The sequence below is a fragment of the Haliotis rufescens genome, unplaced genomic scaffold (genome assembly GCF_023055435.1).
Source record: "Haliotis rufescens isolate VD_foot unplaced genomic scaffold, xgHalRufe1.0.p SCAF_8, whole genome shotgun sequence".
NCBI lineage: Eukaryota > Metazoa > Mollusca > Gastropoda > Lepetellida > Haliotidae > Haliotis > Haliotis rufescens.
The window spans coordinates 32,365,372-32,382,751 of NW_025964372.1; the positions used below are offsets into that span (position 1 = coordinate 32,365,372).

Here is a 17,380-nt window from a genome sequence, read left to right on the forward strand (position 1 = left end):
CATCTGTCGGGATGTGTCATGTGAAGGTGGTTGTCATCTGTGGGGATGTGTCATGTGAAGGTGGTTGTCATCTGTCGGGATGTGTCATGTGAAGGTGGTTCTCATCTGTCGGGATGTGTCATGTGAAGGTGGTTGTCATCTGTCGGGGCAGCTGTTGAGGTTACTACTGCAACCCTGGAGATGAATACACCTGTAACAAGCCCTGACAGCCTAGATAAATAGACCTGTGACAAGCCCTGACAGCATAGATGAATACACCTGTGACAAGCCCTGACAGCATAGATAAATAGATCTGTGACAAGCCCTGACAGCACAGATAAATAGATCTGTGACACACCTTGACAGCACAGATAAATAGATCTGTGACAAGCCCTGACAGCAAAGATAAATAGATCTGTGACAAGCCCTGACAGCACAGATAAATAGATCTGTGACATGCCCTGACAGCACAGATAAATAGATGTGACAAGCCCTGACAGCACAGATAAATAGATCTGTGACAAGCCCTGACAGCATAGATAAATAGATCTGTGACAAGCCCTGACAGCATAGATGAATAGATCTGTGACAAGCCCCAACAGCATAGATAAATAGATCAGTGACAAGCCCTGACAGCACAGATAAATAGATCTGTGACAAGCCCTGACAGCATAGATAAATAGATCTGTGACAAGCCCCGACAGCATAGATAAATAGATCTGTGACAAGCCCCAACAGCACAGATAAATAGATCTGTGACACACCTTGACAGTATTTAAGGATTGACTGTATTTTTTTCAGTTCATTGAGGTATGAATCGAAAAACCGATGTGCAAACTGTATGAATCTGCCTACTTCATATGTAGGTTATCTGAATAGTCAGATGAAAAAAGATACAATTTAACACTCACTCAGAAATATATGGGGCTCCTGCAAAAATTCAAGTCCGGAACAGGTATATCATGGGCAGAATTTAGAAATCTGGACTAGAATGGGTCCCTAGCAACCTATGCGATCAGCTGGTCGGATTTGGTGACAATATATCGTTGCTCATAATATTAATCACTGGATTGTCTGGTCCACTTTTCATAAGTCCCTGCCATACATCTGGAATTTTGCAGAGTGTGGCATCAAACACCCAACAAAAAACAAATATTCTGAGAACTGACCCATACTGTTGGCTACGATGATACAATCACCCAAGTCACCAAGCCTGTCCCTTGTTCCAATCTAGTCAACTACGACAAGCAATAGAATGGTGGTACCTGTTCTAACCCCAGATCCCTGTAGAGATTCCACGTATACCAGTTGTTGATATCATGAGCGTAACTTTGGGAATCTGGGTTAGAATAGGTCCCCAGCAATCGATGCTGGTTGTAAGAAATGACCAATTGGAACAGATGGTAAGGCTAGTGACTTGGTTGATGTGTATCATCTTACCCCAACAGCGCACATTGTTGCTCACAATATTGTATTGTTGTTCACTGTATTGTCTGGCGACTTTGCTTGTTGTAAGAGGTGACAAACGGGATAGGGTGGTCAGGCTCGCTGACTTGGTTGATGCATTCCATCGTATCCCAATTGTGTGCATCAATGCTCATGACATCGATCACTGGACTGTCTGGTCCAGCCCCATACAGACCGCCGTCATATTGCTGAGTGCTTTGTTAAACAACAAACAAACACTGGATTGTCTTGTCCAGGCTCAATTATTTACAGACTGCCATATAGCTGTAATATTGCTGAGTGTGGCATTAAACAAACAAACAAACACTGGATTGTCTGGTCGAGGCTCAATAACTTTCAGACCGCCATCTAGCTGTAATATTGCTAAGTGCGGCGTTAAACAAACAAAACATGTAACTCGAGTCTTCTCAGGGTGCTGGATGTTTCAGCATACAAACAACAAAGAGGGACGCACCTGTGCACTTGTTTATTTATTGATATCTACACACAACAAATGCACTTGACTTATAGTACACTATGCTACATATTGCAGAACCCATCGAGCATTTACAGCTTCACTTAAAGCTCAGATTTATCTTAAAGATGCTATTTACAATGCAATATACAGTTAAGTATATATATACCCAGGGGATAACATAATAATTATCCAGCAACCATGGCAACTGGATAGCTTAGCAAATACAGTCAAACCATGTCTTGAACTCGGTCGGGTGTGCCAAATTCATGGTTGTGTCAAACTCACATCCGGGTCCTGGCAAACTCTTACTATATTTATCACAAAATTAACCTGGAAGTGAGTGAGTGAGTATGGTTTAACGCCGCTTTTAGCAATATTCCAGCAATATCACGGCAGGGGACACCAGAAATGGGCTTCACACATTGTACCCATGTATCCCATCGAACCCAGGTATTCGGGGTGAGGAGCGAACGCTCCAACCACTAGGCTACCCAACCGCCCTAACCTAGAAGTGAGAAACAGGGAGGTGTCAAATTCCTGGTTGTCTCTTAGTCAATTTATAGTACAAAGAATTACAAATAAGTTAAATGTTACTCTGACGTCAATCTGGTCGAGTGTGATGTGTCAAACCCTGGACAAGTTATACTATTTCTCTGGTCCCCAGGAGTTGGAGACAAAGGGTTCAACTGTACACCCCCTGACGACATAATGTAACCATTATCCTGTAATCATGGTAACTTGATACCTTGACAATTGAAGTTCCATTTCACCTGTAGTCTAATCAAATTGTTTCGAAGTTTAGCACATATCTAGATGGTGAAATGAGGTCACTATTATGTGTTCGTTAATCTCAAGAGAATAATCTTCTAAATGAACCCCAGCACTATCACAGTGGCATGTAAGTTATCTAGTCTAGGCAAGGGCCCCATTTCACAAAGCAATCATAGCTGAGGTGACTGTCTTAGCGCTATGATTTGTGGATCGCTTTGTGAAATGGGTTCCAGCGACCACTTGCACTAAAGGTATCTTAGCGCTAAGACGATTGTAACTCCCATACTTTAACAGTGACTTATGACTGTTGTAACGCTAAGATGGCTGAGATGGGTTTGTGCAAATGAGCCCAGGTCAACCAGTGACTGAAATGGTGAGCAACAAATTACGCCATGAGGCACAAAGACACTGAGCCAAGGCAAACACCCGATCACCAGATCCTCCCAATTTTAGTTCACAACAGGTGGGACATATTTCAAACTTTCCGACACTAGTAAACACAAGGAGAAGAAGGTAAAGGAGGAAGAGGTGGAGGAGGAAAGAGAGACTGATCTATATAACTTTTTCATACCCCTCGTTTCGCTGCATCATGTTTCATTTTGTACCCCCACCCCCTTTCCCCTCCAATCACCACCCCCCTTCACAGAAAATTTTATGTGACCTTGTGATTGACTGCACTGATGTGGAAGTCGCTCACTACAGCTTTTGACAAAAGGATTTCACCAGGGATTATTGACGTACAAAGTCTACACTAGGACATAAAGTTGGTCAGGGCCCGCTTCCAGGAAGCGATCTTTACGCTAAGGTGATTGTATCTCCCATGCTTTAACATTGGCTTATGAGTGAGTGAGTGAGTTGGTTTTAACGCCGCTTTTAACAGTATTCCAGTTATATCATGGCATGTCAGCTTATTGAGGGAGGAAAGCCTGAAGTGGCACAGGTCTCAGATGTTTACCACTTCGGTGAAACCTATGGTGCTGACAAACCTAGAAACATAATCAGGGCAACCCGGGATTTGAATCCACAATCGTAGGTTTTGGCGTGTCCGAGGGACTAAACTCTGCACACCGAATTGTGGCGCCTTAAACGACTGGGTCACCCGTACCCCCCACTGGCTTATGATAGTTGTACTGCTTAGACTGCTTTGTGGGACAAGGCCCTCATCTCATAATATAGAATCAAAAGACAAATGTACCTGCCATACACATGATGATGATGAAGAAAAATTCAGGTGATCACAAAAGTTGAAATAACGATCTCTCTCACTGAAAGAGCATTGAGCTAATATCACTGTGCCTGTACGATTTTGATATATATTTAATGAATCATTACACCATAACATATTTCAGTCCCATTAATTTCCCTACAGATCAAGGTAAGTGGTTGTTGACCTTTCCCTTCAATGTAACACAAACAAGTTTAAACCATCCTACAATTGACTATAACACTCAGAGCAGTAACATGATAACAAGTGCTCTCTTCACACAGTAACTGCAACTTCATACAAAAATATGATGCATTCTGCACCTTCATCTCCTTCATAGCAAAATAATTCATAACATTCTATAACATATTTTATCTCACCTTACATTAAAATACTAGCTTCTAATTGGTTAAGGAGAGGGCAATTATTTTCCATGCATCCCGCTGATATATTAATCGGAACACACATTAGGTAATCTCGCGTTGAGCTGAAATGGACCGATGCTTATTCGAATGCATTGGGTAAAGGGAATTAATTCTGTATGCATCATCTGCTAGCTGTCAAAATGGTTGAATCAAAGCATTTTACTCAGTGAAACTTCAGATATTTTATTTCTGGGTCTGTATGAATGAATGTCGGTGAGATAAATTCGTTGTCAATTCATTTGGGGCATTGGTGTAATGTATCCTGTGTGTGAGCCTATGTACCCCGAGCCTTGGGGTACACAGACTCAAACACAGGGTACATCACACCATATAACCCTAGAGAGTTGACAACTTATAGTATTTCCTGCGTATTGTCTATGACCTTTATTAAATTTTATCTAATTATTGAGGTGTTCAGTCTCTTCCCTCCCAAACTTGCTATTCACATGAACAATAATACTCATACCATGTCAAACTTGCTATTTCAAGGCTCCAGACAGTTTTATAAGCTACTGAGTATTCACACACGTTTGTTTGTTTGTTTGTTTTGTAAATTTGTTGTTTAATGCCACACTCAACAATATTCCAGCTATAAGGCAGTTGTCTGTAAATAATTGATTCTGGACCAGACAATCCAGTGATTGACATCATGAGCAATGATCCACGCAATTGGGACACGGTGACATGCTTCAACCAAGACAGTGAGCCTGACGACCTGATCTCGTAAGTCGCCTATTACTCACATGTAAACACATGGGGTATAGATAATATTCTTTGGGTACTCCATGTGTTTCTGCTCACTTGGATCCAGTATAGTGGGTATTGTTACACCAATGAGAGGACCTTTCTTTACAGTAGCTCTGCCTCAATGGCTTCTATTTCACCTGTTCATTAGCTTCCCCAAGTGCGTCACATGAGCACAACAGCAATACATGTCTAAGTTACAATATCAGTCAGTAAATATCTGTAAAGATGTATAGCTATGCAAGCTGAAAAGATAGTCTGTCATACAGACCCTGAAACAAATATATCCAATACAGCCCATGCAAGTCTATAATATTTAGCAAGTCTAGAAAACTGCAGTATCAGGAAATCAGTAGACAAGATTTTTGTCTGAAAATGAAGGGAGTCTCTGGGCTCCTTTTTATTATATTTCATAACTATTACTTAGCAACTATTTTTATCCATAAAATTTGTTCATTTCAGAGACTATCTTTTTGTCTGAAAATGAAGGGAGTCTCTGGGCTCCTTTTTATTATATTTCATAACTATTACTTAGCAACTATTTTTATCCATAAAATTTGTTCATTTCAGAGACTATATTTTTGTCTGAAAATGAAGGAAGTCTCTGGGCTCCTTTTTATTACATTTCACAACTATGATTTAACAACTGTTTCTATCTGTAAAATAGGTTGATTTCAAAGACTAGATGTTAGTCTATCTGAAAAGACTACATGGGGTAATTATGCAGTGTTGTGTTATACTACTGGGTTTTTAATTTTTCGTGTGTATTTGTATTTGTACACAGGCACCAAAATTAATTATGTTATGGTAATGTGTTTTACATATTGTACGCACATACACAGCATATCTGGATCTCTAGCATTTGTCACAGCCTATATTTCACTTCATTCCTAGTGAAGAATTGTTGTCTTATGAATCCTTCAGCAATATTCCAGCAAAATCACAGAGGCCTGTACGTTATCAAGTCCAGACCACTCCAACCTGCATTCATATAGCTGGAATATTGCTTAGTGCTGCGTTAAACAACAAACAAACAAACAAACAACCTTTGACAAAAAGTATTTTTCTTGTTTTCATTCACATTGGGTAATTTCTGAAATAGTGTAGGAATACAATGCCTGAGTAAATCGCCTTATTTCTGATGTAGTGCCAAATGACATGCAGCCATGTTTGTTGACATAGACACTGACACATCAGGAAAGCATATCTTAATATTTGGGAATGAGATGCACAGGTTTTGACAAGTAAACATCCCACTGATGTACAGAGCCTACTGAAAGTAGTTCCTGTTTACTGATCTCATTTGCATATTTATGGGAATGTGATACCTCTTTCCATTATATGATAAAGGTAAATGTCACACATTGTCCAGCAAGGTACAGTGTAACGTAACAACTTGGGTGCCGTTGTCCAAAGCTATCTTAGCACTAAGGTGGTCGTAACTCCCATACCTTCACATAGACTTACGACAGTCGTAGCGCTAAGGTTACGTACGTTGCACAAAGGCACCTCGGTTCGCACGGAATCCTTAAGCAATCTTAGCGTTAAGGTGATTGTAACTCCCATACCTTAACAGACTTACGACAGTCGTTGCGCTAAGGTTACGTTGCACAACGGCACCTCGGTTCGCACGGAATCCTTAAGAGCACCATGGTCTGTCAGTGTTACTTGTCTGACCTATGGGTGCCCCTTTACAGCAGTGATGTTTTCATACTTACAGACGCCTTTTGATACCAGGGATTAACAAATATTTCCCCAAAAGATAAGACTGTAAACACTAATCTTAAAACTGATCCCCATGGTCTACAATCATAATACTAACTGTGCAGAACAAAATAAATTCTAGTCATCATCTCAGAAGAAACTGATTTACCTAGTTGATGTGTTCAGTGCAAAACTAGTTCACAAGGGTTAATGCAAGGAGGTATCTTGGAAAAAGTCACTCGAAAAATGCAACTGAGACACAAACAGATGGTAAATGAGTGAGTGAGTGAGTGAGTATGGTTTTATGCCGCTTTTAGAAATATTCCAGCAATATCCCAGCAGGGGGACCAGAAATGGGCTTCACACATTGTACCTATGTCAGAAATCAAACCTGGGTCTTCAGCGTGACGAGCGAACACATAAACCACTAGGCTACCGGACCGCCCCAGATGTTAAATGAAGGCAGTTGAAGATTACAGCCCTTCACAACCGTAATCATACTCTGGATGTTAGTCTGTCTAACAGTCCCTGAACCATTTTATACTACTCAAAAGAAGAAAGGGGGACCCATTTTTTTCCATATTACTATACTAGATGTTAATCTGTCAAAACGGGTGTTCCTAAACTTGTTTTGAGTAGAATATTTCCCCTTCCACCCTGCCCTTATTGTAATGCTATAGCCCTAAATATTACAAATGGGGCAAGTCTAGATTTTCAACAGTTCCCGAATCACCCATCTCACTGGGGCTCCTTTTCAGTCTAAATGGAGCTGTTTGTTTCAATCAAAATTATGTATATTTTGAGACTACGGTAAGCGATAGTCTAGTCACATGTAAATCAGCGAGGTTTCCTTGAACTTAATTGAGCAGATTCATGTCTAGATAATAGTCGAAAACAAAACCAACTGAAGAACCCTCATTATCGTAATGATACCAACATTGTTGTACAGACACAAATAATGTCTAAAACATGAGACACTAAACTACTCATCTAGGAAACAGAAACTTAATTCATTCAAATACACCTCATTCAAACATCAAACGTCTTGATATCACGGACCCCCGTCAAATGTCAAATGAGATCTTTGTGTGTTATTTTACAGCCTGGTACATCAAAATTACACAATACTTCATGACGATCATAGCAGACGACCAGACAACCAGCGTTTAACCACTCGAAGAGGCAAGTTTCAGTGCAATCTACAATAACACACAGTGCTCACTGTTTACTTCCTCGAAGCTGAAATGCTTATCTTTGTTGTCCAAAGCACCTAAAACACATTCTTCATTACTAGGGAAATTTATTCTTCATTATTTGGCTTACAGTTCTTATCAATTGATAATTTTACAAATTTGGAACAAAACTACAACTTTTAGAACCTATATTTCAGAGGGTGAAAATCAAAAGGCATGTATTTTTTTAATGAATTTATTTCTAGTAGGCCAACAGGAGGAGATAACTCTAGTTTCATTCGAATTTAATGTTGTTTATATATTCATCTTATTTTACAAGAATGACAACACCTTAACATCTCCTTTGTGATAGAATCTTAATTTCTATTGTTTGACAGCCTATTGTATTTACAAGTCAGCCTCACATGAGTTGATTCAATGCACAGTTTACAGAAACGACATAACCTGTACAGACATAACCTGTATAGTTTCTATAACAGACTGACACATAGGTAACCATGGTAACACGAACACAAGAAGTAACAATGATTATCAACAATGGAGTACCACATGAATCCGAGACCAATCAGGCAGCAACGTGATCCTGCACAAACGCCATACACACATAATGGTGTATACGGTCATTGGCGTACACACATAACGTCGTACAAATGTAACGATGTACACACATAAAATAACAACTGAAATATATCACAGTCAATATATAGCTCTGTATGCACGTCAATCGAATGTCTCCCATGTACGACTCTTTCTGGTTTCCCCTTGCGGGATATTCGTTGGTTTGGTAATCTGAGGACCAATACTCAACCGAACTAGTTCGTTCAGTTCACCGATGTCTTTAAAAGGGTCATTTGGGGGAACAGGAGCAGGTGGAGTCGGACTCACTGCCCGAGAGGTACTGTTCGATGTCATACCAACATACAACGGATTCGACACCCTGGGGTCTTTGTAAAGAGGACTTGAACAAAACTGCGGTTGCCCTGGTTTTGGCGCCATCAGTGGCTTTTGGTTCCTCATGGATTGTGGCATTGTCATGTTGTACGCAGGGTTTGACATGGTGCCTTGTTGTGGTCTTGGGGGCGGACTGACCACTGGGGAGCTGGTCAGCTGGCTGAATGACCATTCTTGTAATAATGACGGGGATTTCGGGCTAGTGGGGTTTGACAGACTGGAAAGAGCTGGGTTAATTGATTTGTCGAATCCAGCCAGAGGATCGAATAGCAGCTTTGGGTCTTCGACTTCTGAATTTTCGGGTGAATTGTCCGGTTTGTAGGAGTTTCGTACAGGCGTTTCGTGTCCTGTTTTTCGGAATGCAGGTGACCGGTTTATGAGCGAACTTCGGTTAGGCCTCCCTCTATCAAACCCTGGAGAACATTCGAAGGAATCATCAGCTAGGTTTGCTTGACTGGCAGGTGACTGTGTATTACTAACTGCAAATGGATCAAACACAGTTTCAGGCTCGGACTCTATCGACTCAAATCTTATCAATTGTTCCTCATTTGGTTTAGTCTTTGATGGTCGTGGTGGAGGACGTGGACCTACGATTTTTAACGACCTTGACCTAGGGGCAGCAGTCGGGGGAGGTCCTTGAATAACCATACTAGGGGCTCCGTTTGCCCTTCGTATCACAGGAGAGGACCTTGGTAAGGGAGACAACTCTGCCTGAGTATCATTTGTGACTTGTGGCGCAGGGCTTGAGTTCAGCCCAATGTATGGTATCCCAGAATCCTCCATCTCTGCAGGTGTCTGCGAGCCACTTGAGGGAGTTTCCACTGAGGAGTCATCACTGGCTTGCTGAAGAAAATAAAACAGTTGAAATGGGAGATGGATAACAAGGCACATATCAGTGAATGTGAAATTGTGATAGAGGAATGGGTATGTTAGTAGGAAATGCAGTCAGTGTAAGTAAGAAGGCTGCATGACTGACTGTGTGATTACACTGACATTGTGAATATAGTGAGTGAGTGAGTATGGTTTTACGCCGCTTTTAGCAATATTCCAGCAATATCACGGCGGGGGACACCGGAAATGGGCTTCACACATTGTACCCATGTCAGGAATCGAACCCAGGTCTTTGGCGTGACGAGCGAACGCTTTAACCACTAGGCTACCCGACCGCCCCTGGGGAATATAGAAACCTCCTGGGGTTAGGCTTAAAACACATTTTTGATTCAAAGATTTTATGAGTTTGCTGTGTGATGACCTAGTACGCTCCATGTGCGCATGATCTACCACACCAAGCTAATGACACATGGAACCGACTATCATTATGAGTTACAAACATTTAATTTCCTGGAAACGTATAAACAAGATAGAAATTTACAAATAAGATAATTGATTTTATGTTGCTTTCAGGAATATTCCAGCAATATCACAGCGTGCAACAACAGAAATTGGCTTCATACATTGCAACCATAAAGGGAATCGAACCCAGGCCTTAGGTATTAAGATCAAATGATTAACCACTGGGGTACCCCTACGTCAGCAAGGGCACATAACTCTAAACGACTACCACTACACCATTAAGCTGCACCACCACCAAAACTACCAACAGTGTTAGGCCTGACAGATACTTGAGTACAGGATGGGTATAGATAGACTTGAGGCATAGTTCAAGGACTCGAACACCAAATAAGGGGAGATAACTCACAGACACTTGTCAAAAGAAATTAAATATGGGTATTTTCTATAAGTGAGTGAGTGAGTTGGGTTTAACGCCGCTTTTAACAGTATTCCAGTTATATCACGGCGTGTCAGCTTAATGTGGGAGAAAAGCCCGAAGTGATGCAGGTCTCAGACGTTTACCACATTGGTGAAACCCACAAGCACAGGTAGCACTGACAAACCTAGAAACATAATCGGTCTGGACTGGGATTCTATCCACAATCATAGGTGCCCAAGGGACGCAACACTGTACAGTGAATCGCGGCACCTTAGTGACTGGGCCACCCGTGCTCCCGTATTTTCTATAATGTACACTAGTAATTGGACGAATTACAATACAAAGTATCAAAATATGAAAATAAATTACGTATTACGTAAATTCACTTTTTGGCCATTATCAAATCGGTTGGAACTAGCTTTATGCATTTGTTTACGTTGGGAAAAGTTTAATTGGTTAGCCAGACAATGGTGTTTGGATGCAAGGAATGATGTCTGCCACTGCACATGCCTAAAGTTTTAGGTGAATATATTCCTGAACCGCAAGCACATGCTTACAACAGGTGTAATGTTTGGGATGCTTATAACACAAAGTTACCCACACTTTGTAACCACTGCTATCACAATCCGACAAGCAATCCCACATTGACAATACAATTCCAAAATCTCTCACAAATTTACATTGTTCCAAAACGATTATGAATACACAGAAAACTTTGTAAACAGATGTGAACATTGCCACCAGTGATCACAATTGATGGAATCTTTTTTGTCCGATATTTATTCTCTGGATTTTTATTCTGGTTAGTTTTTTCCTAGCCCTCAGAGTCCTAATCACCATGACAACCATCACCATGACAACCATGACCACCGACAGGACAAGTAAACCGCAACCTGCATTAAGCATGACCTTCTCCTCAAAATCTTCTCCGAAAAATCAGCAAATCTTTTCTTGGCCTTTCATTCTCTTGTAGTGAGTCGAGAATATGTGTATTAGAAGAGTCAAGAGCTATTAGTTTCCAGACAAAGACTTGTGATTTGCCTTTTTGTCAGTGTTAAAGGATGAGATACGAGTAAATATTTTACTTAAGCCAGACCAATTCTTGTTTGCTTTACATACGAGCCTCTATTATCTTTTGAAAAAACGAAAAAAAAATGAAAGAAAAAAAAGAAGATACAATGTGGTGTTTGATTAAAAATGACTACACTACTCCACATTTGCTGAGGACGAACATAGTCATCCTCAGTCAAAGGTGTGGTTGAGTGGCATATTTTGAATGTCTCTTTATTCATATTTTTCAAAACAAATTCTAGGAAATTAAAACCAGCTTGACATGTAATTTTCAAATAAACCACTTGAATTCTTCGGTTACTGAATTAACATTCATCTCGTAATTAAGCTCCAATCAACATGTTCTTAGTTTCCTGTTTAGTCTTTTCGTGTGGACATGCAGGTCAAGCAGATTTGTAAAACAAACAATCATCACAGTGGTCTGGCTGCAGAGCATAATGGCACCATGCAGGACTGGTTACTTATGGGGGAGAGATACCCAAGACCAAACGATATAGTGTTCTGTCTTATGTATCGTGTAATAATGTGTTTGACCTCTCCACAGAGTTCGGAGGTGGGAGATCGTTGGTATGCCTGCTGTATTTCTGGGTCGGACAGGAGGCTGCAGCTTACACGCTGGTATGTTGACATCGGGTCATCGTCTGTCGTAGACTCATCTTCAGGGACGTCCAGCACTTTGTACATCGTCGTTGGCCTGAAAATATGGTTGAAGTTTGGGGTTATTGAGACAGAAAAAGCATCTGAGAGAAAACCTCCCATGCTATGACTCTTGTATTAAATTGCAATGATTACGAAAATTTGGAAATTTTCGTAAATTTCTGTCATCATTGCAAGTTCATACAAGAGTCATCAGAAGATGACAAATTGACCCCACCCCCACAAATTTGAAAGAACAACTCACCTGACTGTTACTTTAAGTCAATCTTGATGAAAGAATTTCTATCTAATCTGTCTGTCCCTATACAAGAGTAGTTATTGAGCTATCAAAACAATACCATGGAATTGGGATCCGGAAGTTTGTATTTCTATGTCAAGTACACACCAATATGAACAAAGTCAAACTTGTTGCCATGGAAATGGAAAAAAATATAAATACTAAACTCCCTTAAATAGCAAACGGCACCTGTTGACAACCTGGTCTTTGTGTGTGCACAGTTTCAAGAAAGAATACTTATTAGTTTTAGGGATATGGTCCGGACAACATCACTATGACCATTCAAACTTGTTGCCATGGAAATGGAAAAAATATAAATACTAAAAATCCCTAAATAGCAAAATACACCAGTTGACCACCTGGTCTCTGTGTGTGCAAAGTCTCATGAAAGAATACTTATTAGTTTTAGAGATATGGTCCAGACAAACACACTACTATGAATAGAGTCAAAGTCAAAATTGTTGCCATGGAGAGTGGAAAAAAATAAAAAAATAAAAATTCCTAAATAGCAAAATGCACCAATTCAGCCTCTGATTAATACTGTACCAAGTCTGGATGAAAACTTTTGAACAGGTTTTTAGTTCTGCTCCGGAAATGACACCTACCTCCGTTTCAGCTAAGTTTGTTTGTTTTGTGTTGTTTAACGCCGCACTCAGCAATATTCCAGCTATATGACGATGGTCTGTAAATAATCGAGTCTGGACCAGACAATCCAGTGATTGATATCATGAGCATTGATCCACGCAATTGGGGTGTGTGTGTGTGTGTGTGTGTGTGTGTGTGTGTGTGTGTGTGTGTGTGTGTGTGTGTGTGTGTGTAAAAATGTTAATCTTTGTTAAAATATTTCATTGTGCATTTCTTATTTGTCATATTGCCGCAAAATAACATTTCTTCATAATTTCTTTTTAAGTCTTATATTGCTAAGTATAAATGAAAAAAAACTATTATCATATTTCTGCAAATGTAAAATTTATTCACAGATCATAGATGCCTTGCTGTTATTGGTTAATGAACCAACATGATCCTTGAGATGAGTGAGTGAGTTGAGTTTAATGCCTCTTTTAATAGTATACCAGTTAAATCTATGTGTGTCGTCTTACTGTAGGAAGCAAGCCCAAAGTGATGCAGGTCTCAGACGTTTACCACTTTGGTGAAACCACGAAGCATAGGTATGGAGCTAACAAACCTAGAAACATAATCAGGACAAACCAGGATTCAAACCCACTATCATAGGTTTCTGGTACGCCTAAGGGACACAACTTTGTACAGCAAATCACACCGTTTTGCGAACCGGGTCACCTGTGACCCAAAATGAAACCAAGAGTTATCACAGCATGAGAAATGTAGCACTTGTCTCCTAGTCTGATGTTACCTCTCTAATGTTTTTGCTCTGAGATTGGCAGCTGACACTGGCGGAGGTCTTGGAGGCTGAAAGAAGAAAGAACTCAGTAAGTAGGCATACTCCCAGTAGCCAATGATTTAAAGCTTCTTCACCTTTATGTTGGGGAAAAACAATTACAACAAGAGTTTGCCACTAATGTGGCTATATCCCACGCCCCTGTTGCAGAATTTATGACATAATTAAATCTAAACAAACCCTAACCTTTTTTAACCGAGTTCACGCGAGGTGGAACTTGTCATGGAAATTGTAAAAAAAAGAAGAGTTTGGAACCTAAGTCCATCTTGCTGCCATGGAAACGTAAAAAATAAAAATTTCTAAAATTTCTAAATAGCAAAAGGCACCAGTTCAGCATGTACCTGACTAACCTGCAAAGTTTGATGAAAAAATATTGAACGGTTTATGAGTTATGCTCAGGAAACGAACCCTACCCTCAAAGAACCTAAGTACATCTTGTTGCCATGGAAACGTTAAAAATAAAAATTTCTAAAATTTCTAAATAGCAAAAGGCACCAGTTCATCATGAACCTGACAGACCTGCAAAGTTTGATAAAAAAATATCGAACGGTTTCTGAGTTATGCTCCGGAAAAGAAACGTGACGGACGGACGTACGGACGGAGCCCGTTTCTATATCCCCCGCCAACTTTGTTGGGCGGGGGAAAACAAGTCTTGTTGTAATTTGTATGATTTAACCTAAAATCTACACAGAAATTTGTTCACAAATGATGTTTCCCTTCGTAATTGATTGACAAAACATCGGAAATAAGGAAGTGATTTTGCTCTCACGTTGTTATCTCTCCTGTATCTATGACTAAAAAATGGCAGCGACTTTCCCATTTCCCTGAGGCAAGGGAGTTAACTGATTATAAAAGTCAAGTTTCCACCCTTGCCGAACTTGGCTGGAATTATGGAGTTATATTTTGGCTGGACTACAAGTCTAGGAATGGTCTGATCAAAATCGCGTAACGAAATTATTATCTGCATGTAAAATAAGTGTCAATCACTCTCAACACTTTAGCTCCCAATATTTCATAATACAGATCACAATACAATCTTTTTGCCAATACACAACCCTACTATTTAGCTTACCCGCGAGCCCTTTATGGTCGGTCCAATGATAGTGGCTGGTCTCTGTCGGTCAGGTGTGCGCTGAGATCCCATCCGGAGACCTTTCGAGTTCTTTGTGCTCTCGTTAATCTGTCACATTACAATGTGCTTCTTGAAACATTCGTGCATTTTAAAAGAAAAATACTATTACAAATATTTCAAAGAAACAAATTTTGGTCAGAATGTTCTGGAAGTCATATCATACCACCGCATCTAATTCAGTTGAAATATACATCACAAATGCAAGTTGATTAATTCTATACAAGAATTTTATATTTATAAAAAAGCTTGAAATCTTAACAGGTCAACAGAAAACTGATACTGTTTTTACAATATAAGGCTAAAAAAATAAAAGAATTGGTTCTCAGGCAATGACTTGAAAAAATAGTGCGGGCGGTTGGTGATTTTGTTTGTTTGCTTGTTCAAGCTAGTACATAACCAAATAAACAGTTGTGTACCACCAACATCGGAAATGGCCTCCCTAAATATACATGCATACAAACTCCTATTGCCGCCATTATCATATCATGAGATGTGCAGTAAAGGGAAGTAACTGCGTGCTATAGTGGATCGCATTGTTTTTAAGAATTATGATCTTTTGATTTTTTTGGAAAACGGAAATAAAAACGAAACATGCGGCAGACTTTCTGATGATGCAGTCCCTGAGAACAGAGACTATATTTTTTTTTAGCCTAAGGAAAGAAAAATCATTAAATTGTGCAAGAAACATGACACATGTTTACACTGTTTACAAGAGAAATGCCAAATGTTAAAACATAAAAACATGTTTTAATCAGTCAACTGACTGTTGTAGGACTAACCTCGTTTAATCTTGCCTTGATACCGGAAACAGCCTTCTTACCCTGGTGCTTCATCTGTAAAACACATACACCATCTACATATAGTGCTGACAAATATATCTCTGGAATCCAAGGCAACCAGAACATAAACATGGTCGTGGAACATTATTTGGTTCCATAAGTACCCTTTGAGCACCCTCAAGGGGTTCAACGCTAAACCAAAATGGCAGACAAGCATGATTCAAAATGGAACACAAATTTTATTATGTTGATCTATCTACCATAGTTTCACAGACCTACTGGGTCTATCTGACTTACGGTATTTCCCAGTAGTTTGGGCGTGGCTGTTACCCTCTAGTAATCCCATCTCTGTGGTTAAAAAAGTCCAGCATCCAAGATACGAGTATTGTGACATTTTACCCAGTAAGCAATGGTAGCTATTATTACACACATACATACTCTATTTTATACCATTTAAAGCATGGAGTAGTTAATTTCAATTAATATAATTAACATTTATATTTCATGTTATTCCGTAACCATGGCAACTGTTATAATTAATCAGTCAGCTGTGTAATTATTTCAGTGAGTGAGTATTAACAGTTATTTTAGCGATATTCCAACAATAACACGTCAAGGACACCAGAAATGGGCCTCACACTTTGTACCCATTTGGGGAATCGAACATGGCCTTCAGCATGCCGAGCCAACACTTTAACCACTGGGCTATCCAACCACCCTGTGTGATTTATGAGCATGAACAGCTGTGACTGTGTTACATGTTGAAGGGGGAGTGTGCAAAGTTATTAGTATCAGGCTATGTTTGTCCGTTGTTCCTGTGTTTGTTTCCTGGTGTTGGTCAAGTCGAAGACCTCAGCCCTGACCCAAGAAGCAAGTCACCAATGGCCTTAGTCCAAGATGTCACAATGTGACGTTTGTTTTGTCTTGTTTGTTTGTTTGTTGTTTAACGCCGCACTCAGCAATTTTCCAGCTATATGACGGCACTCTGTAAAATAATTGAGTCTGGACCAGACAATCTAGTGATTGACATCATGAGCATCGATCCACAGGATTGGGATCGATGACATGTATCAACCAAGTCAGCGAGCCTGACCACCCGATCCCGTTAGTTGCCTTTTACGACAAGCATAGTCGCCTTTTACGGCAAGTATGGGTTGCTGAAGACCTATTCTAACCCGGAATCTTCCCGGGTCCACAATGTGATGCTGACAAACATGACAAAGAGGAACCTTCCCGTGATACAAATGTATTGCTGGATAAATTTCAAAAGCAATTTCCAGCAGACGAAAAGCAGGAATATGGAAAAACTCGTGAACTAAATGGCTGTTTTCAAATATAAGACAAAACTTTCATCTTTACTGATAAATGACATAATAAAATTAGATGGCACAGCATTACTGAATTCGACGTAATAAACGCCCAGGGCGTTCTCAAAATTAGA

General features: G+C 40.0%; 1 protein-coding gene across 1 annotated transcript in view; it reads right to left on the reverse strand.

Moving 5' to 3' along the window:
* Positions 1 to 1,897: 1,897 nt before the first annotated feature.
* LOC124115979 (DENN domain-containing protein 1B-like) overlaps positions 1,898 to 17,380 on the reverse strand; it is a 56,075-nt gene continuing 40,592 nt past the window's right edge. Inside the window, exons 18-22 of the mRNA XM_046477163.2 lie at positions 15,940 to 15,993; positions 15,101 to 15,208; positions 13,984 to 14,039; positions 12,212 to 12,371; positions 1,898 to 9,738 (exon numbers count right to left, since the gene is read on the reverse strand). Coding sequence (XP_046333119.2) covers positions 8,665 to 9,738; positions 12,212 to 12,371; positions 13,984 to 14,039; positions 15,101 to 15,208; positions 15,940 to 15,993 — 1,452 coding nt within the window. The 3' untranslated portion in view covers positions 1,898 to 8,664. The remainder of the gene's footprint in view (positions 9,739 to 12,211; positions 12,372 to 13,983; positions 14,040 to 15,100; positions 15,209 to 15,939; positions 15,994 to 17,380) is intronic.